Raw genomic sequence first — 27,090 nt, 5'->3', positions numbered from 1 at the left:
AATGTTTTTTATTATTCATCAATAATATTATTCATCTGGAAGTATACAGCAGGGGCCACATAGACGTAATCTTCAGATGTAACCTTGAAAATGCGATATTTTAAGACTTGAGTTGGAGATTTTTAGAGTGTACTCAGTTGTGGTTATCGTATGTACCATTCATGTTAATTTAATTTTCACTAAAAAAATAATGTGCGCAATTGGCTGCCGTGTTTTACGCACAAATATACAGGCAATTCACTTTACAGTATATTCTGTGAAGTGCTTGGAGATGTCTAGAAGATGTGAAGAGTGCTATATCAAATGCAAGAATTATTACTATTATCAAAACGCAATCAATTAAGCAGTCTTGTACAGTCCTAATCATATCAGGCAAAATACTTTACAATTGGCATTTAGAATTTTCCACAAAAACAAAATCCTGTTTGCAGGAATTCTGTAATAATGTATTGTGTGCTTTTGATAGCGAGTGGCAAATATTCAGTGCAGAGAGCTGAGGGTGGGGAAGGGAACTGTATTTAATTAAAGCTGCACATAATGCAAGACTATTGCAAAAATGTAAGCATTTTTGTAAAAGTTAGTTTCACTTAATTTGGAAAAGATTGGATTTCTAAAGTGCTTGAAGTGAAATTATGCAACAGATTGACAACGTAGATTCTGCAGAACAAGTCTGTTCTACAGTCAAAGTAAATAAAGAATTAAGTGGGTTGTTTTACATGTAGTGTACGGATATACCAAACAAGAATCTAATTTTACTTGTAAATCTGGCGTTTGACACCCTTTGTTTTATGACTGCGCAACTCTTAATTTGTTGTTTGACAGTTGATCAAACCTAAATGGGTTTGGAGAATTGTTAGCCAAAGCCAGAAAACCACAATCCCCTCTCAGATGTCCCAACTTCGTCCGTGTACAGTTACTGCGAGCACATGTGCGACCATATGCTGCTGTTTTTCCCTCACCGCATTGAATTGGAGGAAATGAATGATCTGCCCTTTCGCTTGTTTGCAAAGTCTCTTGAACATAAAATGTAGCTTTCCACAGGCGGTGGGGTTTCAAGGCACTTCTGTTAAACGTTTTGTCAAGCCATGACTGCCAATTGGTAAGACCATCCCTAAAGCATAACCAAAAAGCCTTTTTTATAACTATCTATTGTGTGAGGTGGAATAACTCTAAATATTTATCTGCTGGATATGAAGTTAATAATGTGTCATGTGAAGTTAGGACAGATTGTATTATCAAAGGCTGTATTCCTTCCCCCTTCCCACAGTAAAGATTTCCTATTGAGCTGTACAATCCGTGGAGAAGCTGGTTTCATATTCTGAAGCAGATAATGTATGCAGCAGAATTATTGAAGCATAGTTGAGCAGTATGAGTTTTGCTGGTAAGTTCTGAAGACTGCAATTGCTGTTTTGTTTCCCCCCAAACAGTAAAAGTTGTTTGATCGCCTGGTTCATTTCCCTAGCTTTAAACACCCACACTAAGAAACAAACAAGTCAGTGGTAACACTGTGGTGAGCAAAGTACTCTTGCATCAGAAAAGCTGAGCTCTGAATCTCCAGTCAAAGCAAATAGTTTTATCAGGTTAAAGAGAAACTGATGGGGAAGGTTCAAAAGCTCTGATATTGTGATTGGGTGGTAGTTCTGATATTTACAATAACTAGTGCATGAAATATTCAATACTCCAGGGCAGCTAACCTGGATCGAGACAGAACTTTGAGGGGCAGATCAGTCCCGGAACCATTTGGTTTCTGTTAACCCTGCATGCCAAGGTATTAGTGGGTGGGGTAGCCCTAGGTGGACAGGCAGAGGGAAGCTTGCCAAACAGTGTTCGCAATGGCAAGCAATGCAGTTTCAGCTGGTTAAATTCCAGCAGTTCCCCATTGCGACCTCTGGAACCTCCACTCCTTGGCTACTGCCCACTTTCCTATTACTTTCTAGAATTAGGTAAGCACACAATGTAACAGTGAGAGACTGCACATTCCATTCCAGAGGTGGGAAATCTTAATGGGCGGATGGCGTGCAAAATGTGAAACTCTGGTTTGGATCTTGTTAAGCATAGCTCTGGGTTTCAGTTTGTGTCAGACTCAGATGATTAAAAAATAAATAGATGAAAGGTCATGCTTGGAGCTCGAGAAGAGGGGCATTGTGTACCACTCTCACATCAAGATCCATTGATGGATTAAATGTTGCAGGACTAGACATTTGCTTCCAGGAAATGGCTGGGAAATATTATAGGGCTTCTGTATGTGTAAGTGTGGGTGGGTGTGTGTGGGTGGGTGGGGGGGGGGCAGAGAAAGGCACCTGTGAATCTATCCAATCAGTAAATTGTTGCTTTTTTTGAAGAAAAGCTTTTAAAAAGTCAAATAGCCCGCTGGAGGCATTTTTTCCTGTACATTAAGAGATTTTTTTCCCCCCATCTCTTCAATCATTCCTGACAAAGTTGCTGACTTCCATACAATAGGCCCTTATTTTTTTCAGTAGCCGTGAGAAAGAGGGGATTTTCAGATCAATGTGCAGTTTCATTAATTTTTAGAACCCAGAAAGGAGGGAATGGGGGTGGGGGGGAGGTGGCAATAGTTCAGAATAAGAGTAAATCAAAATGAGGAGCTTCATGGTTCAATTTATTCAGGGTGGGCATTGTTTGGATAATGGGCTCTGCAACCTTTCTCTGTTGTTGGGCCTACTCCAGCTCTCTTAAACAGTAGGTGCTCAATTCCTTCTCCTCTCCAACAAACACATGCACATAAAAGGGCAAATCCTGAGCAGTGGATGGAAAGCAGGCACCAACTACTTTTGTGATACCCCTAAAGGGCTAAGAGAATGGGAAGGGAAGTGCGGAGAATTTAATGGAGACGATCTTCAAGAGATTTGTTTTATTTATTTAGTGTTAATTAACTTTTATTTTATCCGTCGCGGGGAAATCGTATCCAAGGAACATTTGCAACCGTTTCTAATTTACCACAGCGGAAAAAAGTTGTTCTGTTGGCAATAAAGTAGAGAACATGTCCTTCAAGAACACGTAATTGACATTTGGAAGCAAGGTGTTTTAATGTGATTCCTAACTTCGTTGTTCCAAATTCGGGAGGGGACAGATTTTCCATTGTTCGTCTACCTCCTTCCCTCAAGCATCGTAGGGGCTCTCTTTGTAAAGTCTTCCTGAGTGAAATTTTGAAGGAACAAGATGTTCCAACTCTTAACATTCATTACCAAGATCTTACCAGCATCCCCTGAGCTGGATTCTGTTGAAATGGGCTGAAATGCTTTGGCGCTCCCTTTGAATCCTGAGCAAGTTATTAAATAAGTGTTATTTTTCAGACCCATCAAGCATCCATGTGACATGCCCCTATCAGTATAGTACTTATCACAGTATTTTATAATTCATCCACAAATGCGCAGTCACTTCACAGTAAATCCTGTGAAGCACTTTGGTACACGTCCTCCCAACGTGAAAAGTGCTATACCAAATGCAAGTATTATTATTACTATTAGCAGCAGCTGTAACAAGAACTTGAATTTCTATAGTGCCCTTCACAAGGATTAGTATCTCGGAGGTCTTAATGGGGCAAGGTGGAGGGATTGAGGCAGAGTTCCAGAGTCTCGGGATGCACGACAGCTGATCGTTGAGTGGAGGGGACGAGGGATGTGCAGGAGGCCAGAGTCAGCTGAGCGAAGGGTGCAGGCAGAAGAGTGGGGTGTTAGGCAGTTTCAAGAGGTAGGATGTCAAATTATCCGAGGTAGAGGTAGACTTATCAGAAGTCTGTGTGAGGACTGGCCTTGCATGGGATTTAACTCTCCCATGTTGCAGTCATTAAGTGATATATCAAAAACTTAGATGTTCCATAACTCATTTATCTATTTCATTTTTTAGCTTGAAGTCCTATTAAACAGGGATAGATCTGTTCAGTATCAGAGCTGGCTTCAACCACAATTGTGGAATTATACTTGTTCGAAACACCCCACCCACCCCCAAAATGTACATGATCCAATTTCTGTTGTGGACAGCAATGCCTCAATGTCACAGCATTGAACTCTGGAACGCTGAACAATATGTGCTGCGGGTTTATGCAGTGGACCAGAACCCTACCTACAGCAAAGGACTAGCTTCTTTGTTTGTTACCAGCATTACCAGCATTGTTGGTTGCCAACTGTTGAAAGATCAGCTGGGATTCAATTCTGATGCTGGGATTCAACGGGGCTGCAGCCTTGAAAGATGCTTAGGCATTTGAGCATTTATGTTTCTTGGAAGGAAATTGGGAGATACTATTTTTAGTTTTTCTGATAGTTCGACAGAGGTGTATAAAATGCCAATGTTCAGAATCCACATGTGTGTCTTTCACAGTGGTAATAAATGCAGCTCTGCATTGTCCATCTTGGTATATTATGTATGGTCTATCTTGGCTAGACCACTTAGAACAGATGTTGAGGCATTGTAAAGTATTTCCTGGAAATGTGGGGTGGGATGGACAGAGTGAAATATATGCGGGGAAAGAGAAGTCTTCATATGAATTGATCCTTCTCTCTGTTTACAGACACATTATGAGTTATGCACTGGAACGCTGGAGAAAACTGATAAGTAGGAGACGATAAGTTCATAATGTTGCTGATCTTATGAGAAACAAAGAACCCGCCCTTGCCCCGATGGTTCTTATATTTTTACCGTATCTAACTGACCCTGATTTTAGCTTCTGTGTATAGGGATTACAACTGATTCCTATAGTTGAGTGACCAGATGTGAGTTAATTGTTCAACCTTTAGACACAATGCAACTTTGCAGAGTGCACTATATGTCATACACAGAGATGCATTTGGGCTACTGGATTTGGAAGGTTGGAGTGCAATAAGGTTTAATTCTGAAGGGAAAGCCCAAATTGGGTTTCCAATGCTGCTTTTAACAGGCTATTTAAAGTGGTATCATTTATGTCCTGTAGGTGGCAGTGTAGTCACATGGAACAACATGTAATTCAATTCTTTTGAGGATCAGCATGTGCTAAATCCTGAGTGTGGTTTCTGGCAGCTTGGGAGGTATACAATGCAGATATTTCATGACAACTTGATATAGTTGGCTAACTGTAATAGACAAGAAGCTGGTTATCTAAATGAATGTTTTGTTGCGTTTCAGTAATGCCTGGCTGATTAAGCCCTCGTGTAAGCTTATTCCCAAATTTGCAAACCTTTAGAAAGACTGCTTGAGATTGCTTGAGAGTCTATCCTTGCTATTGATTAGAAATTGTGCTGTCACTTTCAGCTAAGATGTGTCTTATTTCGCTCGAGGATTACAAATTTAATTTAAAAATGGGAAGTCTTTTTTTATTTCTTTGGTATTTTCAAAGTAACAAGAGGTTTTGAAATAGTGGCATAAACAAGATAGCATGAGAGAGAAGGGAAAAAAATTCCCTGGGAGCTGCTAAGTGCTTAAGAGCAAAGTAGAAATGTGTATCATTGCTTCAAAATAGCCAGTGTAAGTGATGAGATAAACAGTGCATCACTTCAAGATTTGTAACCACATCATTCACAAAGCTGAAATACTGTCCTTCCTTCAGAAATGTGAATGAGTTTTATTACAAAAGCAGCCAAAGGCACTTTTTCCTGCATTTCCCCTGGATTATATCACAGGATAGGCATGCGGATTTATGAAATGATAGCCCCCCAAAAAAAGAAATGCCAAGACGTGCTCATCAGTGGAGATTGTTCCAGCTGGCTCTGGGCTCTGCCAGACCCATGAAGCTTGAGTTCTAAGGCACACTATCAATTGGGAATATATAGCCAAATCAATCAGTGCACTTCAAGGGGTGAGGGTATGACACTTTGCCCGTCATTCCTTTGTATCAGGCTTACCTCTCGTCAGCTAAGTAGGGAAGTGGCCTTGGCGTCAGGTGCTGTGAGAGTCTGTGAGCTGTTTGATCAGCTGCGTGAGGGTGTGTGGAGGTCAATGGCCATACTGGAAGCGAGAGAGAGAGAAAAAGCAGAGGAAAAACAAGTTGGAGCCTCAGAAACCAAAATTACATTAGACTTTCGCTGATAGCATGTGGAATCAAACAAAAGTAGCAAGGAATGTTTGGCAATAGGGAAAATCTACAATAAAATTATAAGGATTTATGGATCTCGGTTGAATCTTTGCTTCATGCTGGAGTTTTGCCGTTCCTGTGGATTTGGGGTAAGCAAGTAATGGCTTAGCAGCATCTTTTCATGATTATGTGTCATTATTAGCTATCAGATAATACCAAGAAAGAATGATGGATCCTTGGAACAGCCTGGCCTTAGAGCATATTCTTGTATTGACATTCTAGCTAATGCCTGATGCATCATAAATAATACCTTTTAATTCCCCTGAAATTCATTCAAATATTTTCATTGCCGTTGGGTTGTCTTGACTCTACCTTTCTTGAACTAATGAGATATAGGGATGAAAATGTGATAATTATTACTGGTGCTAATTAACAATTATTAGTTATTGACCAGCTTGGAATCTAATACCTTTTGCCTTGTCCCCCTCCAACCCCCCCCACCCCCCACCCCTACTCAGCTATCAAAAGCAAAAGGTAGTCTTTCCATTGCATATTAACCTTTTAACCAACTATTAGTTTGTATAATATGTACCATCTTTCCATTTAGCCTTTACTCTTCCACTATCCCGCCTAAGTTACTTCTGTTCGACTTCCTACTGTTCCAGGGTTCAGGTTCTTAAATAATGCATAAAGCTCTAAACTGAATTTCATATTTCTCTTGAGAGGTTTTCATGGGTCATGGAGGTACTCAGACAATTCTCAATTTTTTTGACTTAGAAAGTTTGAGCTTCAGTTACAATCAATGACTTGGGCAATTTGACTGGAATAGATTTCTGTCCACAATATTTGATGTTTGGCCTAATTGAAACATTATTTAGGCCACATATTATGAACCATGGTATAGCACTTGTTTATTCACACCACCATTCTAGTTTTAGATGGTCAGACCTTTACCAATAGGAGACTGGAGCTTGCGACATTGTTGGAACTCTCATCACCTTCACCACAGGATTAGGATTTCCTTAAAATATTTCCCAGTCTATTCCAAATGTACAGGAATGAAGACTGGCTTTGGGGCCTTAGATCAGTCTGTGCATCCTTGACCAACCTAGCTGGTTGGGAATATGGCCATATTCCAGCCATTTCCACAAATCCAGCCATTTGTCTCCCACCAGGATTTTAGCTATCGTTCGTACTGTGTGGTCAATAATCCTCAAGTCATCAGTAGGCTCCAGGGATTTTACTCCTTCAAATATCTCACTTTCCCTATTTATGTGAAGTACTTGTGTGGCAACTAATTTTCTATCAACTAGTTTATCGACCAGTTGCCTTGTTTTTTAATGTTTAATTCACTGGGTAATGTCATGCAGTGACACCAGGGGATTTATTTGCTGTTTTAGTCATCAGTTCAGGTAGTTTGTTGGCAAAATTCTGAGAAGTATTCTAGAAAAACTGCCTTTTTAGCTTCAGTTAAACAGAAGAGTTGCTGGTATTCCTGTGAATTCCTGTGGCACTAAGAATTCATGGAAACCACTTACTGAATGAATTGTCAAATTTTAATTGTAGAAACCATGAAGAATAAACTTACAGAAATAACCTTAAATATACCCCTTTTGTGGTGTCCTCATCTCAAGCATTGGCTCAGACACAGGAAAAAAAATTATTTTCTGGTTCATAAATTGGATTACAACACTTACATTGCAGTTCTTTGTTAACTGCCGAGGGTTGGATAATTCAGTGCTGAAGTGGGATGATGGCACTACAAAGCGAGTTTCCTATGTCATGAAGAAGACACAACTAGAGAGTGAGGAAATCACATGCCACTCTTTTAAACCTGCTAGTAGATGCTAGTAATGCTTGATAGAGCATTACTTGAAGAGTATGGTGGTGGGTTGTTCGTTTGGTCTATCCCGACCAGAACTCCATAAGGTGCAGAATTCTACCATGTCTTAACCTATAAAGATCATTTTGTCTTAAAATTTAACATTTTGCAAAATCGTGTGAAAAATTCCAAAATTCAGTGTCAATTTGCAAGCTGTTTTTCTGTAAACGAACTAGCTTCCAAACTAAGACTGAATTGAAGAATTTTCTAAAAATGTTGCGATGGTTTATACAATCTTCTCCAGGCTAAGCCTCAGGTGAAATTTCAAGCCTTTGGTGAATTATCAGTGTCTGACGAGTGGGCTTTATAACATCAGAGAGTGTGATATGAAGCAGAAATCCTTCAGAACTGCCCGAGATCCATTATATCTCGGGCAGGACCACCCCTGTATTGACAGAATTGTCCAGCGCCTTGGGATGTCCTCCTCATGTGAAAGACGCTATACAAATGTAATGTTGTTGTTGTGTATATCAGAAAACTTTGTGCATCAAAAAATTGGAACCAGTTTGGTTACTTGCTGAATCCTACAGGAAGCTTTTTCTTTATACCATTTAGTGATGGCTCAATTGAGTCTCATTTATTATCAGAAAATTTGGCAAATGCACAGGAGGCCATTTCACATCTGAAAGAGAGATGGGGGTGAGAGGGGTGGGGGGATATAATGGTTATGAGCCCTCATCAGAATCCATTGAGTTATGATGAAAGGGTCACACCCAGGAACTTAACCTCCCATTCTCTTTCTGATTGACCCTCTGAGCAGCGTTTTCTGCCTTCACTTCACATTTCCAGCATTCACTTCTTTTAATCTCCATTTATTTTCCTTTCTCTCTCTCCTTACTAAACTCTCAATTCTTTTTAATGGATTCTCGCACATTCTCCTATTGATTTGGACCCTTTCTTCACAAAATTGCCATGCAGATGTGCGCTCTCTCCTCTGTATTGTCATTTTTCCGTCATGGCACACAGATTAAAGTATTCGCAGGTGCCTGTAAATGAGGGATGTAATCAAGATCTTCACAGGAACTGCAGGTTTAGTCACTGCTGGAGCAATGAGTCTATTTCAGAACAATTTGATTGCAAATTGGTTTATCTAGTTTTTTTTTGAGGTATGACATCCTGTTGAAGTGAATTCTTGTTACAGCCATAATCTTGCAGAGGATCAAAGTCATTAAGATTCGAGGGAGGGAGGGCACTATACATAGAGCGTATGTACACATATTGCGTGGAGTGAAAGCCTTCTCGTGATTTGGGGCCACAAAGGGCAGGTTGGAACACTGGTGAAAACTGTGATGATTCTTAACAGATTGAATTTGACCTCGATCGCGTAAAATTTAACCAGTATCCCCACGAAGCTACATTGAAATGTGACTTTCTGCAGTTGACAGCATTGCCTGGCTCCTTACAGCAACACAAGTTGTCAAGGCTATACACCGGGCATAGCATCACGCAGCCAGCTTAACCTGAGACAAACGCACACTTCTCTCCACTCCAGCAACAACCATAAATTGGACAGTTATAAACTGTTAGTATTTTGCCATGCTTTATTAAATATACCCAATGTGTTTCCCAGCTGGCCACTCCAGTGAAGCGGTCAATTGAAACACTAGATTTGTAAAAGATTTGTTTGGTTATAAATGTCAATTTCACTATTTGTAACCAGATTTGAAGCACTGACATGAAGGCTGCAGGTTACATGGCAACTAAGTTCAACTCGAGTTCAGAGGTCTATATTAAAACACAAGACTAAAAGCTGCTCACGAACTGAAGAGATCATTTTCAGTATAGTACTTGTGCTGTATTCACACAATACAGCTATTCTTAGATCTCTGAATAGTGTGGAGAAACTGATCTAATTATCAGTGATGGTTGAAGTGTACTCTTTAATTGGGGGAAATCTCCAGATATACCATCAGAATTCATTATTAGCATAAAAATGTCTTAATAGTTTCAATAAGAAATCTTAGGGCTTGGAACAGTGTTGCATTATTTAGTGACAACCTCGCAGAGTTCTGCACATGATTAGACTCCATGTCCATTCACTTCAGTGGGAAATCGGTCTTCTTAAATGCTTCTTGTACATTTATTGTGTAGCTTGTTCTATTTTTAAGGGGCGATTCCATTTTATTTGTGAATTCCAGAGAGTGTTTACCAAGAATTAAATAATTTGTGGTGTCTGAGGACTAATCAATTCTTGGTGTTTGGATTTCAAGTTTTCCAGATTTAGGTACCCCAGAACATAATGGGCCAGATAAACACATGCACAGATAAATGCATTTACACACATGTGCAGCAAATGCATGGTTTAACGTCTCATTCATTGCACTAGCACTGCATTGGTGGGTCAGCCTAAAGTGGATATGTTCAAAATCCAATTGTGTGGCTCAACAGTACAACCTCTGACTCAGAGACGAGAGAGATACCAACTGAGCCAGACTGACAAACATATGGATACGTGCACCAGTTTACTCCTAAAGGGCAAAACAAAATAAAATCAGGATCATTCCCTTACGTCTCCAGTCATTACACACCAATCTCCCACCACCTCTGCCAAGTTGATCCGCAGCTAGTTTCAAGTTGAAGAAATACAAGCATCTAATAGGAAGCAGCAAATTATTATTGAATTAGGTGACCTTTACAGCTTAGTGCATGTTTGTTTGTTTGCTGTGGTTTGGTGCACCACATTGTATAATCTAGCAGTGATATCCTGATGGTTTGTGCATGGAACCTCTTGTATTTTTTTGTGTTTTAGTTCTGCTAAATATACCTTCTGAATTATCTTTGGCACTTTTGAATTTGCTAATATTTTTGGTTTGGTGCTCCTCTCTCTCTCTCTGAACCCCTCCCAGCTCGACTGCTCAGTAATTTGTGTTAAGTCCTTTGACCCAACCTCGGGATGGTATGAATTGTTAATGCCTCAGTACTATAGGATTTGTTAAAATGTATGATTTTTTGGGGCTGTCATTAGATTTGTTAATATTTTCCTGTACCTATTTATCATTGTGTTTTAGATGTTTGCACTCTGTATCAAAGTACATTTTCCCATTTCAGAAGGTGCTTTTTACTTGTGTTTCCTCACCCATGTAGGAAAAGGGAATTGCAACTCATTTCTAGGTCACACACATTCTGCAGTGATATACTATTGAGTTACAGGCAGTTCCGTCTTGTAGAGAAAATCTTTCACTCTGCTACAAGTAACAATAACGACTATAAAAGATTGTATTTAATTCCAAAAGTAAAACAAAGTTTACTTATTCCAAGTCAGGCATTACCTTTCAGTGGAGTCACTGTGCGTTACAGAGAATGACAGCTAGATTCAGCTAAACACTCCTGCTTGAAAGCCTAGGGGGAGCATTACATATCCAGTCATCTGATCTATCATCGGGGAGGTCGACTGGTGTTAATGCACCCAACGCAGATTACAGACCTCTTCTAGATGTGTTAATACAAGATGCACTTTGTGAAGCATTTAAAAGGAAACTGAAGGTGACGGTTCATGTCAATGCAGTCTTTTGAAAGGGCGAGGGTGGATCTCGTTCCTTATAAACATAAAGACCCTGTAACCCAACCACTGATAAAACACTAAAGTGTGGTTTATGCTGTATGTGCAATTCTAACATCTTGTTTATCTCACCTTTACCTGTCTTGTAAACCATAACCTGAAGCTGCATCATGACAGATGACATTTGAATAGAAAACACATTCTGACAGCAACGTTTAAGCCTTGCCATGTCATGTCAAAAAAAATACTGCTTATTAATGGATGAAAAGGATTAACGCTGACTAGAGCTGCTAAGAATGCAAAGCTCTTACCTTCCCTAACCCTTCAACTCTTGAACTAAATTTTCAGCTTCCCACACTTGCATACCTTTGCGTTCGCTATTTTATTGCTTTCTCACCTTCTTTGAAGCCATGGCTTTTATTGGAGCATGTTTCCAAGGTAGTTAGCAGCCACTTGCAGCTCACCACAATCACCATTACTCAAGCAGCTGCCTAGAGAACAAGTGATGGGAGCCTCTTCGACTATACGGAGCATCAGAGCTGCGCTTGGATTTGTTCTCACCCAATGTGTATGTAAGATGTTTCCAGAGAGGCTACTGGATGGAAATCAGGACTGGAAACCTTGGTGCACTTTCCCCATTCCTAGTCAAGGGCACCAAATCCAATTGCAATACCCCAACTTCCATTCCACCTGATCAACCATTTTAGATTAGAAATCAAACCAGGGACCTTCCAGTCTAACGGTTGGGGGCTGTTGTATCATTATGGTGCTTTAGTAATGTTCTAATACTCAAATCATATAATAAAAGTAAATCATGCAACAAAAGAAACTTAACAAAAAGTTTTGCAATGATGCAATTGCGATCTTCATGGCGATTCAAATAATTCATTCAGAAACCAGTATTTTTCATTTTAATATTTCTCTTGATAAAACAATTGCTGTTCCAGTCAAATGTTAGGCAAAATGTAATGAGGGCCACACAAAAAATGTCAAGTACGCCTCTAATCGTTGTTAGTTTTCCAGGCTTTGCTTCAATGCTATCTTAAAAAAGTGAGCTTCATTCATCAAGACATATCTAATTCGAATTGGGCCTCTAGTTATAGTTGACTCAATAGAAATTCTGTGTATTAATAAATTAGTTCTGTCATTAAATATTTAGATTGAGGTGCGGAAGTTGGGGAGAACACTGCTTTTATTACAATGTCAGTGTGTATTTTTCCAACAATATATTCCCAGTGCGCAGTGGAATGTTTGATGTTTTCTTGTCCGACTGATGCTAAAATTGCCTCTGGATAAGCCAATGAATCGTTCCAGGGCAATACTGTGTCTGTTTAGCCCTTGTAATTTTGTGAATGGTTATTTTTAGAAAGAAGGAGAGTGCAACATTTACCAATCCTATACCATTTCATGGAACCGTTGATTGCTTTGCATACCTTTTTAGTCGAGGTCCTGTGTTATTTTACCACAGGCACTTACTTGCTTGCACTGGTGGGGTCAGGCCATAGATGGCTCATTACTGTTCTGCAGTTATCTGCTGTAACCCTGCTTGAAGTGGGATGAAAGAGACACTCTTCTATTTTGCTTCCTCCACCACCCTTCAAATGACTGCTTTGTTATCGTAAGGTGCTCTCATCCAATAGCCTGGCCAAAACTGAAAAAAACTCATCTTAATTGACTCTGACAGTTACTGGAGTCGGGCACAACTGAAATGGGAACCTACATCCTGCGCATTTTAGTGATTTAGGTATGTATATTAACATTGATATGCTAACGTGTGCTATTTTTATTCAATTATTTCTGTCCATGTGTAACTCCCATTGAATATTACATGGCTGGGTTTCCAAAATTCAGGATGAACTTTTCAGAATTTAATTTTAAGTTTCTTACATGCCATAATGCACTTTTAATTGAAAAATTGGGTTGACGTTTTATCTTTTGAAACCTCAATCGTGTTGGTATTCAGTGGATGTCAGAAAGTGGACAGATAATTAATAAAAGTTGCACACATCAGTCGATGAAGCTCATATTTTATTTATTAGTTTTGTTTCTGCAGTTAAATCTGCAGTCAGATTCTATTATTATCAGCTGGAGGGATTGGTAAATCAGACAATGTTACCAGGGTGTTGCATTATTTTAAGTTCTTTGCTTGACCTTCAGTCAGGACCAGATAATAAATAGATTAGAATAAGGCAGGATTGGATTCAAAAGGTTGGTTGTGAAGTACTTTGGCATGGACTAGTTGGCCCAAATAGCCCATTTCTGCACTGCACAGTCTACATAATTATTTGCAAAATGGGCCCTGAAAGTGAACTGGCTCTTTGACTCCTAAATTGTTCTCTTCAATGTAACTTTAAGCGTTCCACTATTTAGTTTTGCCCAGTGCCAGAAATTAAAATGGAGATACCAGTGATTCTCAGTTGAGCTGTGTTTAATCATTGGCCTCAGTTATTTGTCTTTCTCATTGTCATCTCTCCTCCACTTTGTGGTCATGTGGCACTGTTGGAATTTAGCCATGAGCAATAGAATGATTGGTATAATGCAATCTTTGCTTTGTGATCATCGGTGGAGATTATGAATCAGCAGAAACAAGAAAGGCAAGATTGCTTCTCCAACATAATGTCACGTCTGTTATTGTGAAGTTGATGTATTTTCACTTAATCTGATAATGATCGTATTCCTCAGCAATTCATTCCTCTTGATTATCCAGTTACTGGAGTCTGTACTTCTTGCCCTTTATACAGTTAACTCTACGAGAACTCGGGTTTTACATGTAAGATGCATCTGGTTTTTAACAAAGGTTCTGTGGTAACATTTTTCCTTGTGTTTGGAATGTTTTCTCTTTGTTTTTTAAAACCCCTGAAGGCAGCTTTATAAGTTCAATCATGCATGTTTCTTTTCCCTTTTGTAAATCTGTGGAGCTTGCGCTGATAGTTTAAACACATTCTCTGCCACCCAGAAGGCGATTTTTAAAATATATATATATTATACACACACATATATATATATAGCTATTAGGCTGTATGAATGCCTGTTATAAAGCAATCTGACACTTGCACTTCAGGTTGCGAAACAGTCCAGGCAATCAACCTGAACTCTCAAGATGGGTCTGTATCGATTTGAATTACAGCAGGTAACCGTTTCAAGCTTGATGAGTGCCTGACTGACTTGCACTGAAAAGGGATGACAATATTTTAGGCTAGGTTGTTGACCTCAAACCATTGTTAATCATACCTGCACCATTCCGGATCTAGATTTTTCTCACGTAACACTATAAGTAGGTCCTGATGAACTTAAAAAAAAGCACTCTGGAGCTGACCATTTCATGGGAAATGCAGGAGGACTGGTTGCACTATTACGCTACCTTTTTAAAAAATTAACCAATTCACAAAGATTTACTGGGATCTTGGAACTCCAGTAGAACGATTTCTTAAATTTAAAAATGGAATCTTTTCTTATTCATCATATAGAATGTTTCATACTTGAAGACAATTTAGCTGTTGACTAGTAACATAAAAACATGGACTGGATACCATATATTGCCCACTTGTTCAGGTTGTGAGTCAGATAATGACAGTCACTGCAAGTTTTCATTGCAAAATAGACACCACAGCATTTAACTTTTCCTGTAGCTGAACTGGAATGAACATTTTTTTCAGGCTAGATTTTACTAAAATAGCAGATGGAGATTAAATGCTTTATGACTGGTTTCATTGATCTAGGAGGCTAATTGAACTCGTCCCTAAGGTCTGGACAATGAAAGATTAGTGATTAGATTACCTCTATAAACGTGTTGTAATTTCATTACAATAGGATTGTTGTTTCAAACAAATTATATGGTTGCTGAATTGGGACATTCAATTGTTTTAAATGTGAGAACTGGGTTTCTTCATATGCTGAGTATATTTAGATCAGGTTTCATTTTCAAATGTTCGGGTGAGATTTGACCATGTGTTTTGGAGTAAGGTTTGACTGTAAAATGTCTTTTGGTGGTAATAATAATAATAAACATTGCATTTGATATAACACATTTCATGTCAGGAGAATGTCTCAAAGCACTTCATGGTATGTACTGTAAAGTGTACTGACTGTTCCTTTAAACATTGATCATTCTGTATGTTCTGTGTTCAATAGACAACAGGTGCTTTCTGCGACAACAAACTTGGCAGTTAAAATGCAATATTTCATAACTGCTTCAATGTGATAATTACCATATCGAATCCAATATGAAATCTGTATTTTTCACCCTTTTATGTGAAAATGGAAGCTTAGTTTAGGGAGGAGGTTGATAGAGCAGGTCTGAAGTCAAACCTGAGAGAAGAGCAATACATAATGTTGACATGAACTTGGTACTGGTAGTCTGTAGTTTATTGGACAGATTATTTTTAAGATGAAGATGATTTAAACCTGCTGCCTTCTCCTTCAACACCAAATATTTCCTAAAAACATCAAAGGGAGATAGCAAGGAGGAAGACATATTCAGTAACGTTTAAAAAAAAGCCTACATTTGTTCTTTATATGAAAAATAATGAGTTCATATGTACAATAATAATGAAATGTACGATTAGGTTAAACTAGTGGAAAGACAGGCATCATTACTGGTATAGAAATCCAGCGGATTTGGCAGATACCATTGTAAAGCCCCTTATAGGAGAGTGTAAAGTTCCAATATCAATTAGTTTAAATAAACTGCATTCTACAGGCAATGGATATAGAATGCTATAAATGTTACATTAAAATTACTGTGCAAATTCATAAATAATATTCCTTTCTTGTTCATTTCCAAGTTCTTTCCTTCCCATGGCATATATCATGCCTAGCTAAAAAGGCTAGTGTTGACATTGGACTGGTAAATAGCTTGACACTCTCTTTGATTTTGTTTTAATCCTCCTAAGAGAAACGATTCTGCCAGTTCCTGAAATCAGGAACTCGCCATGTGGCAAATTGCAGGGGTCAACCCAGATCCTGCTGTTCTTTGGTAAAATGCCTTCATGAGCTGATGTGCTAGGGCCACCCATGAATATTACTGTGTATGCAACAGCTATAAAATGTAAAATGAGATGAGATTTGAGGTAGCAAAGCTAATACCTCTAGGGATCTTTCACAGGAACAATGCATTTCCAGCAATGTAGGGTGAGTGGTTGAATTCTTGTCTTATGTATGTACAACCTGGGATTCCAGTAATGTTGCCTTTATGAATCCAAAGTGCTTTCTATAGCAACCACTTTCATGGAAATTAGGAAAATCCTCATGTCTGCTGCTCTGTCTGCTTTTCCTATGCAAATACATTATTTTCTGATGTATATTCATCCTGGGGATTGCGACTTTTCTCAAAACAACTAAATGATGAGGATATCTAAATCACTGTTGGCTGACACAGACAGTAACCGTTTAGTTCTTTTACCCGAAAAGTTTCACAAATTAATCCGTTAAAGTTCGGATTTTGCCACAGCAATTTTCCTTAAATGTCAATCAAGGATTAGCTTTTAAAAAATATAAAACACTTTCACTTAAATGAGAACATAGTTTTTCCTGTTGCTGATTCCCTCCCCTTGTTACTTCATTGGCAAGCTGGAGGAGAGGCTGGTCTTCAGCTTTCTGTGTGTCTGCTGTCGTTCTTGCTCTGTGATTGACAGGAGATGCACTTCGGCAGTTCAGGACAAGTCCTGCTAGTTCTTCTTTCTGACGTGGAGTACTTCAAATCCACTCACTGAAGGTTTTGAGATTAAATATCTGTCAGAGTCGAGAATTGTTGCATGGTAAGACGCGCCTTACTTACACAGCTATTAGCCGACCTCCCGAATTATCCAAGTGGAGGGACACTAATAGGAGCAGCTGAAGAAGCAGTGCCCCTATGCCACGGTTAATGCCCCTTCACTCAGAATCCCAGATTTACTTCCCCTGTACTATGTGTCTCTTTGAACCTCTCTGCTTTTAACTAGTGCGGTAGATTCGTCCACAAAATACAGAATCAGTTCATTTTACAGTATATCCTGTGAAGCGCTTTGAGATGCATCAATAACATGATAAGGCGCGATATCAAAATTCAAGGATTATTTTGATAAAAAGAGGAGAATTTATAGTGTGTTAAGATATTTTGTTCCCTGAGGAAATAATAGATTCAGTAGGTGGAAGACTATCTTTTCACCTCTAAGTTAAATTTGTAATCTGGAACCTGGAAAGCTAAGCAGGAAAATGCTCAAATAATTTTTGTTTGGTTAAGGATTTAATATTAAACGTTTTGGGACTTCCTCCCAACATGAAAGTGCTATGTAAGTGTGAATTTGTATTATAGTGTAACTCAGTATACAGCAAGTCATGGTACCTAAACCCTGTGATATTGTTGCTGGATGAATCAACATCATGGAAATTGGTGGTCTGGGAAAGTGCAAGTGGTCATGAATTGTGTCTATCCAGCTTGATCCGCAATAGCATCTTGGATATCAAACAAGACCATCACATCTCAAATCTGACAATGAATTTGGGGTCAGAGAAGCTTGCATGTCTTTCTTGGCACAGCTTCCCAAGGGTACATTGGCAGAGTATCGGATTGACAGGGTGCACAAAGAGAGGTGGCTGCTCCTCTGGTTTCCATGGAGTGCATCCAACCGAGTCAAGCTGTCAGTAATGGTCATCTCTATCTAATCTGATAGCAGCAGAGGCAAAGCTGTTCAATCAGTATTTAAGATTCTGTTGTAAGATTCAAACTTTTGAAACTAGTGGAGTGGGGCAGAACTCTTTGATTTTGCTTAATGTTGAGGTCCAGTAAAATGGGGCTTGGTTTCTGTATATTCTGAGGATTTAATCTGAATGAGGAACCTACATCTGTTTAAATAATTTTTAGTTGATACCATTCATGAGCTAAAATACGTGAGGCCATTTTAATGTTCTTTACTGCTGTACCGAATTGCTTCGCATGACTTTCGAGCTGTTTCCTTCTGTCAGTCTGGTATGCATCAATCACATTGAGAGCTGGGTCATCTCATCATTTCTCAGGCTCACTGCTGCAGATCTGTTGAAGGATTCACTCAGATATGTTCTGTTTGAATATCAGTGTTTAGTTTTCACCTGAGACCCAGTCTGGAATGTAAGTGTACTCAGTGTCCGGTATTTTTTTTCTTCAACTCAAATGCTTTTTCCAGGGTTGAATGTTTCTTCATATTCACTAAGATAATTTGATGATTCATTAAATTCTTTAATGGCTGCTTTGGGAACATTGCTGTTTTTAAAATTGGCTACCGCATTTGTCTACTAAACACACAATAATTACACTTTACAGTAAGTCCACTGAAGGGTCCTTTGAGATGTCCTCTTTGGGTCAACAAATCAACTTCAAGCAACTATTTGCTAAAAGCGTGGGTAAAACTGATGGAAACATAATTCAGATATTCAGTGACGAATTGACAAAAGCAAACTACAATATTACAGTAAAACAATAATCCTTTTATTTGATATAGAGCTTTATCACACCTTCAAGATGTCTCAAAGCACTTCATGGATTGTATTCAAAAGTGAACTGACTTTATATTTTGTGCGTGAGAAATGGCAGCCAATTGCACACAGCAGTGCCCCACAAATAGTGGTGGATTGAGTGAACAAATTATTTTTATTATTTTTTTAAGAGATTATTACAAGCGATCTGCCAATCGACTACTTATGTCTTGAGAACATGCCATTAGCCTCCCTTACAAATGATTAGCGGCCAACGGTGAGAGCAGCAGCAATAAGCCTTTTCTCACACATTTCAAAGAGCTTAAATGGTGTTTAAAAATCTTGCTGTGGTCTAATACAACTGCGGAGTGCAGATTATCTGAGACTAAATGTTGCATTAAGAGCAAAGACAGATTTGCCACAGGATGGTGGCGCCGCAGGTACCTATAATAACAATAAATATTAATAGTAATAAATAATAAACGTTGAGAAAAGAGCCGTTCACAATGGGAAGTCATCTCAAAGCTCTCACAGAATTTCCTGTAAAGTGCAATGACTTTATTTTGTAGGCCAAACGCGACAGCCAATTTGTGCGCAACAATGTCCCACAAACAGCTATGAAGTGAATGACCAATGTTATCTGGAAGATTGTTGGCCAGGACACTGGGGAGAAACTCCCTTCTTTTTCCAAGTAGTTCGATGGGTCCTGTAATACCTACATGAATAGGCAGATTGGGTCTTGATGTAGCGTCTCATCTGAAGGATGGCACCTCCAGTAGATCCCCCCCAACACTGCACTAAAGTATCAACCTAGACTAATTGAGTTCAAAATCCCAAAGTGGGGCTTGAACCTATATCAGAGGCAAGAGGGCTACTGACTAAACCAGACTGAAGTCTTGTGCATATGATGTGGATCTTATCCCCTCTACTCTTTACCTTGCATTCCAAAGATAATTCCATCATAAATCTTGAGAAGAGTAAAACACAGAGGGAGGGGAAATGTCTACGGGAAGTTCTGTTCTGTGGAGGGGCAATGCTGATGGGGTTGGTTTGTGTTGAATTTTGGGGAGCCTGACAGAGTCCAAGAGGTTGGAGCTGGATCATGAGGTAGCGGAAAGCACGTCCTCTCTTGTGGAATGCGGAACTTATTGACAAGCTGCTTCAAGGTCAAGATCTAATCTTTTAATGCAGTCTCTAAGCTGCGAATGCCTCCCAGTGATTCACACCTCAACCTTTTGTCTTCTGACCACATTTTTCAGGAATTTACTTGTCACTGGTCATTGCGAGACTTCACCTGCTCTTCTCTGCAAAAGTGTTATCAGGATACCTTCTTTATTTCAAGGGGGATGCACTGCTAATATTAGGGGAGAGAAGAGCTAAGAAGTGTGTTTGGTTTGGCCTCGGCCCAGATTTATACTGTGCTTTTGTCACCAAATCACTGTCTGAATTGCAGCAATTTGTTGGCAAACATGAAATGTGAATGCAGCTTTAGTCCCTTAAAATATAGCCCATGGTTAGTTAATGTGATTCGTTGTATACAGCATCTGCCCCCAGTTTTACCTATTTTGTTTTAAATTAGTTAGTTTTTCTAGCTTTTTATCTGCAGGTATTCTCTGTCATTCAGAAACCATTTGGATTTTATTCGGTCAGTACTGTTCTGTTAAATTATTCCCCGGGTAGAAAGTTATTGGAGTTTTTTTTACACTTGATTTTAAGGTGAATTTTTTTGTATGAGTTTAGAGTAAGATTGTTACATTTAATAACTTTTTTTATTACTGAGCCTTTAGCTAGAATATATGGTTCGTGTACTACTCTAAACAAGGTATTACTTACATCTTCTCTTAGCTTCATGCATGACCCTTGGAAGAGTTCATAAAATAATTACTGATATGTGTTTCGAGGCTGTGGTCCTCACGAGAAGGCGAGTTTGAAAATGGAGGAATAATACTATTACCAGATGTGTGTTTAAGTCTGTTAGTATTTCATTTTTGTTGGAAAATGAAATGTGATACCTCATTTTACAGTCCTGGTCCTGCTGTGACGTAGAGCACGTATGGTTGATGCAGGGCGAGGGGAAGGAAAGGGTGGGGGGGGGGAGGAAAAGAGTGGCATCGGTGTGGCCGCGTGCTTCTATCCGTTTTGTTCTTGCAAGCTTAGGGAGAAAGTCAGATTTTTGTTTAATTCTGTGTCACCTTGAGGTCGGTAATGAAGGTTGTCGTATTTCAACAGTGTAAAATGTACTGAAAAGCACCGTCACTTTTCATTAATGCAGCCACAGAAAGGCTGAAATAATCTTTTGCATGCATTACAGCAATGAATTGTATTTCGATTACCTCCTGCCTAACCCTTCTTCAAACACTGCCCCCTCTTTTAGGATGGGGCATTTGTTTTGGAAACTCACCTTTAATAATTCAGTCTTGTTTACACTATAGTAGCTCATTGAGGAGAGCTGTGTGGTCTCAGTTTGCATCACTAATCCACATTGATTGAATAACTGTGTTGTTAGCTGGTTAAACTCTAGTGGTACCTAAACCACACTCTGTGGTCCACTACTGCCCAACCTGTGCCTTATACTTTTCTGGAATTAGATAAGTAAGGTGTATCCCTCCAGGGAGAGAGTGAGCATTCCATTCCAAACATGGGAATTTCCATGTGTAGGTGGCATTCATGGAACGCTCTCTGGTTTCGAGACTCTTCTGCATGATGATGGCTTTCTGTATGACCAAAGCAAAATTCTTATTCCTTCCAGATGTTCAGAAAAGCATTTTCTTTTATTTTTCTTCAGATATTCTTTCAGGAGTATAACAGTTTCTCTCTCCCTCTCTCTATGCAGTTGTATATGACTATCGTCTGGATCTTAGAGTGCTACATGGTGCCATTTGCACTCTTGATGCTTTTTGCCTGGAACTACATTCAGCTAGCCAGAGGGAAGATTGTCAGCAATCAGTACTTGGTGAGTTTGTGCTAAGAACATCTAATACTGTGGGTGGAATGTGTATTTTCATTTTAGGAGTATTCTTCCTGCTTAATATGCTGGTCTTTCGAAGAAAGGGAGGATAGAAAGGTGTCAGCCTTGCTTAGTTGGTCATAGACTTGCCTCTAGGTAACAACAACAACAAATCACATTTATACAATGCCTTGGCTTCAAACCCCACTTCCAGACTTTGAACTCACAGTCCTGGCTGGTACTCCAGTACAGTGCTAGGAGAGTGCTGCAATGCTCAGATGAGACATTACACCAACATCCTGTTAACTTTCTTTCCACGAAGCATTAGACCTCTACAAGATCACTTCATCGCTTGAATGCAACATCAATGGAGCAAAAGTTACTCTGTTCCTTTGTCTTTAATTATAATTATTAATAATCCTTGCATTTGACATAGGGTGTTTCATATCAGGAGGATGTTCATCAGAACAGGCTTTGTGGAAAACCATTGATTCAGTGGGCTGCACTGTTCAAAACACATTGAGCAATAAATTTATCAAAATACTTTTTCATTATGAGTGACCCTTTCAAGTTTTATTACTGCTTTCTGTAGCATGGCTTGTGAAATCTCATCTTCCTCCACTTAATAGTTTCATTTCTTACAGAGAATAAAGTCATGGCCCTGCAGTGAAGAGCGGAGATCAACAATGTGCAAAAGTTCTCCTCTTTAGCCATGGGCTTCATTACAGAGTCGAACTCTAATGTTAACTCTTTCCAAGTACCAGCCTGGATTGAAGTCATCACTCATCTTTTAGCTGTACTTTATCTCAGGTTAACAGAAGATAAACAGTGCGGTGATGCACTGGCAACACAATGCACTGTCCATCCTGTATGCCTCGGAGGCTGGATTCTATAGCTCCACATGTGCAGCAGTACGAACAGTGTAGACTTTAGCCCTTCATCTCATCGGTATCAGTAGCGATCCATAACTGGATATCTTCAGAGATGCAAGTTTTTACAGAGCTTTGAAATTTAGTTGTTGATCAGATAAATAATTCCAATGATGAAATTAATAAATTTAATTCCTTGATTCAGTTGAAATAATTGGTATATCTGCATTCAGAGTTAAGAACACAGGCATGCAAATGCTGTCACAACTCTGGTTAAGAATTAATTAAATGGTGCTCTTCCTCACCATAATTAATATATTGTAGGTTAAGAAATAAGGAAGATATAGGATTTCTCATTATACTCACTCCCTAAGTAGTGCGATACGTTCATTCACAATAACTCTGTGTACATTGAACATAATGTGGTTGGAGAAATCCTTCTGAACATAAAACAGCTTGGCATTGATCATTGATTTGCAAAAAAAAATTCTCCACTCATTTTCCTTGTTTTATCCACCTCCCCACTCCTTACTTGGGAAGGTTGGGAAACCATTCTTTGGGAACTCACAAACCAGAAGTCACAATTAATTTAACACATCTACTTTTTCTAAAAATTGCATTTTACTCCACAATAAGCATTCTCCAATTCCTTTTCAGCACCTCAAACTGACTGGCATTAGTACAATAAAACAATTTATATCTGGACATGCACATGCATACACCAACTGTATTTATTACCTTACACACCTTCAAATTCCATGCAAGAAAAATGTGTAACTGGACCAGCAAATAAACTATTGTAAAATTCTAATGTAAACATACTGTTAAAAATAACTTTCAAAGCATTTTAATTTTTTTTCTATGGCCAGTACACATTTGACTAAGATGGTCATAGCATACCTTGTGTTCTAACCTCTCTCTCTCTGCAGCTCAATCCTGGAGTCCATTCGTTTTGCCCCTTCTTCATAGCTTTCAAAGTCTGCCTCAATACTTGCTTTTTTGACCACTGTTTCAGACATCTTTCTTTCCTCCACACTTGGTGGTGAATAAATATGAATTGTACTGCATAATTGTTGGGAGAAAAAAAATCCATATGATAGGATGTATTGTATGTTTTAGTGCCACATACTGACAGTGATAAGTTGCTTTATTGCCAAGCACTGTAATTCTCGTTTCAGTTCTATGAAAAGCAAATTACAAAATATTCCAGTCACAGTACAGAAAGAATGAGGGGGAGGGAAAAGAGAGAAACCTGACGCTGACCTGATTCTTTTCTTTCTGTTGGATTTGTCAGGAGGATGAAGAATCTGATATTGACGATGATGAAGATGAAGATGAAAAGGTAATGGGTGACAAATCACATTATTTCTGGAGACAAAATGCACCTTTCATTTGCGATAAAACGTTTCAAGAATCAATTTTTCTTTTCTTGCCTTAGATGAAATGAAGCTTTCACAATGCCTTTCCCTGTGATCCTCTCAATTCTCTTTGTCCTTTACACTTTTTCAAAACATTGTAGCATTGAAGATATCGGCAGCTTATAACCTTGGCTCAAGTATATTGAAATAAAGTTGACTGATACATTCATAGAATCTTTCTGTGCTGCTGATTATTAAATGTCATACCTGAACCAAATCTGCATTGTAAAGTCATTCCAAATTAAATTGTTTTTTGGGGCAAATATCTGAAAATTTATACTACAGTCTGAAGATGCTGACAATGCCCTTGAATATACTGTGCCATCCATCCACTGGAGCTCTGTGTTGTGAGCTCTGGTAAAGGGGCTGCCTCTTGTGCTGCATATCAAGTCCTTCATAAAATGTTCATTGCATGGTTTTCAAACCTGTGCTCACTATGTTGGCTTGTTGCTTGTCCATTCACTTGTTTAAAAGAAAATACCAATTCCAAATAATGGAATTCATGCCATTACGCCTACTTGATGCTGGCTTCATAACTCCCTTTTCTTATTTTGCCAATTCCTGGTTCAGAAGTTCCTCTGTCCAATCAAGCTGCAAAACCCTCTCCTTAATTACAAGATCACAAGATTGGTTTGAATGAAGAAGGCTGTATGGCTCATTGGATCTCACCCCTCGAGAATACCTGCCCACCATCTTCCCATAGTCATCTCTCAGATGGCACCATTTCTTAGTTCAAGAGCAAGACAAGTAGTCAAGAAGTAGAAAATGGGATTCAAAGATCTCGTACAGAAATGAGTTATTCTGCACGATCAAAAATTCCTGCTCTTTACAGTTGAGAATGTTTCTGTGAGAGTAGGCATCCACAACATAGATAAAGAATTTTGTCAGCAAGGAGATAGGTTGATGGCCAGACAACTTGCAAGTGGCTTTAATCCATAAGAAATGTCACTTGAACATGCCAATTGTCTCACAGAACATTTGAAACCACGTTTCATTAAACTATTAATTTTACGTGGGTGTCGGAAGATCTTTATGGAAATTACCGCAATTGGTTTAACAATGAGGATTAATGAATAAGTGACAGCTGATAAATCAAAAGCCAAAATGACTCAATAATTAGAATAAGCAATTACAGTACTTTGAATATAAGTTTCAAACTGCAGCTGCCGTAGTATAGCTAATACTGTGTTTGAAATGGGTGGTTTCACCAAAGAGGTTATTAGTTTATTAGTTTGTGAGGTGGATCAGGAGTCAAGTACAGTATTGCCAAAGTCAATAAAAACTCAAAGCACACTACATGGAATGATGTCACGTTTGAATACAAATCAAAACTTTATGTCTGAATGAAGAATACTTAGTGAGCGATTCAAAATATGTTTGCATTGTACTCTCTGACACAGCACAGGAGGTTAACAACCCTTTTGTTTTTCCCAGTAGAAGAATTGTGTTACACTCAATGTAAAGATAGAGTCCTTCTGGCATACGTTGTGCATAGCAGATGTCATTTCTGGCTTTTTAATCAGTCCTTGGGGGGAAGAACTGTTTACAATTTATAAACACACTTGTTTAATACAAAAAACAAAAAGGTCAGTACAAATCCCATTTGCCAAAACTGGGCATCTAAAATGACACACAATGTTTAACTACCAAAATTCCAAAACACTGCCTCCGCGGACTGCAAAAGATAAAAACGCATTTATTCCCACTGGCAACCTTGTCGATACATATTTTTCTCATAGAATTTCTTTACATTTTGTTTAAAGAAAGTCGGGCTGCAGTCATGGAGCTGCTTTCTGTCAGCTTTGAACTGTCAGGGCTAGCATTTCTGTTGAATTAGATCACCGAGGCATCGCGAGCCCAGAAAGACTGAAATAACCAAATTCTCTTGTAACTTTGCCAAACCAATTCTACGCAACCTTTTCACTCCTTTAAAGCAGCACGTTCAGAAATCTTCCCAGCCGTGTGCAAACAGAAATAGGAACTAGGGGCTGAAGGAACACTTAATGCGTAGAGAGCCAACTTACTTATCAAAGCTAGTCTACCAAACTAGGTAGCAAAACATTTGGAATCCCTAATGCAATCATTGAGAATGTAGTGATTGCGGCAGTTTAGCTAATGTGTTCAACTCCTCATCTGCTGTGTATGCTCATTCCCTCTGGGTTTGTGTTCCACAGCCAACATTAACTCTGGACTAAATCTAGATGGCGAGGAGTCAGAAGGTGATTGTTATGTAGAGTTGCATAGGACAATCAGAAGGAGGACTGAAGTGAGACACAAGTGTTCTGTGCGTTCAAGTGGCATTGTAGCTTGGCTTTGGGTGCCCTCTTATAATTTGCTACATGATTTCCGCATGGATTGCCTTGGCTTAGAGCTGCAACTGAACCTCTGCTATATTTCACTGGCCTCTGCTATATTTCACTGAAAATATTGCCTATCTTGCAAGGGCTTTCTAAAAGTAATAAATTCAGAAATATTTGTGCTTGAATATGCAATTTTGTTTTATAGGGTTCTGTTTTCCAGAGTAATTATCTTTGTATGATATTCAATAACTACTCTGCCATAGTTCATATAAATCGTGAAACCTTATTTGTCTCTACTCTGTTTCCATCCACCTTGCCCAGCATCGAGGGTTTTGCTTCCTTTTATAACCTGCGCAGTCTGTTCTCTGTGCTTATTGCCTGGAGTACATGGCCACCAATGTCTTTTCCCTCCAGTGAGAGAAGGCATGAGAATGCTATTAGGAGGCAGCACTTTGCATCTTCCATAGCATAAATGAAAGCTTCTCTACTGGCTCTAAAGCTAATAGGGGCTTTTCACTCATGGAATGGAGCATAGATCCGCAGAGAGTTTGCGTCGCCTCTGCTAAAGGCACAGGGGTCTACAGTTTGGCTCTTGCTAAAAATAGTGATCTTTTCATTACTTTTTCCGTAAACAGCTTAGGAAAAGATCACAATTTTTTTGCAGTCTCCACATGATAGACCCCCCCCCTGGGTACTCTAAAGAAAGTATGACACTGCTAGTACCTGTGATATTGCTATGGACG

At 39.0% G+C, this 27,090-nt stretch overlaps 1 protein-coding gene across 3 annotated transcripts in view; it reads left to right on the top strand.

Annotated features, from left to right (window-relative positions):
* The window catches only part of LOC103187388 (multiple C2 and transmembrane domain-containing protein 2), a 118,880-nt gene that overhangs the window by 68,687 nt on the left and 23,103 nt on the right, over positions 1-27,090 (top strand). For all 3 annotated transcript variants that reach the window (XM_042344076.1, XM_007906849.2, XM_007906863.2), the window contains 2 exons: positions 21,647-21,766; positions 23,924-23,971. In XM_042344076.1, the coding sequence (XP_042200010.1) occupies positions 21,647-21,766; positions 23,924-23,971 (168 nt within the window). The remainder of the gene's footprint in view (positions 1-21,646; positions 21,767-23,923; positions 23,972-27,090) is intronic.

This window comes from Callorhinchus milii, unplaced genomic scaffold (genome assembly GCF_018977255.1).
Source record: "Callorhinchus milii isolate IMCB2004 unplaced genomic scaffold, IMCB_Cmil_1.0 Scaffold26, whole genome shotgun sequence".
Classification (NCBI taxonomy): domain Eukaryota; kingdom Metazoa; phylum Chordata; class Chondrichthyes; order Chimaeriformes; family Callorhinchidae; genus Callorhinchus; species Callorhinchus milii.
Note: the sequence above shows the minus strand (reverse complement) of the source record. Positions and strands in the feature narration are given on the sequence as shown.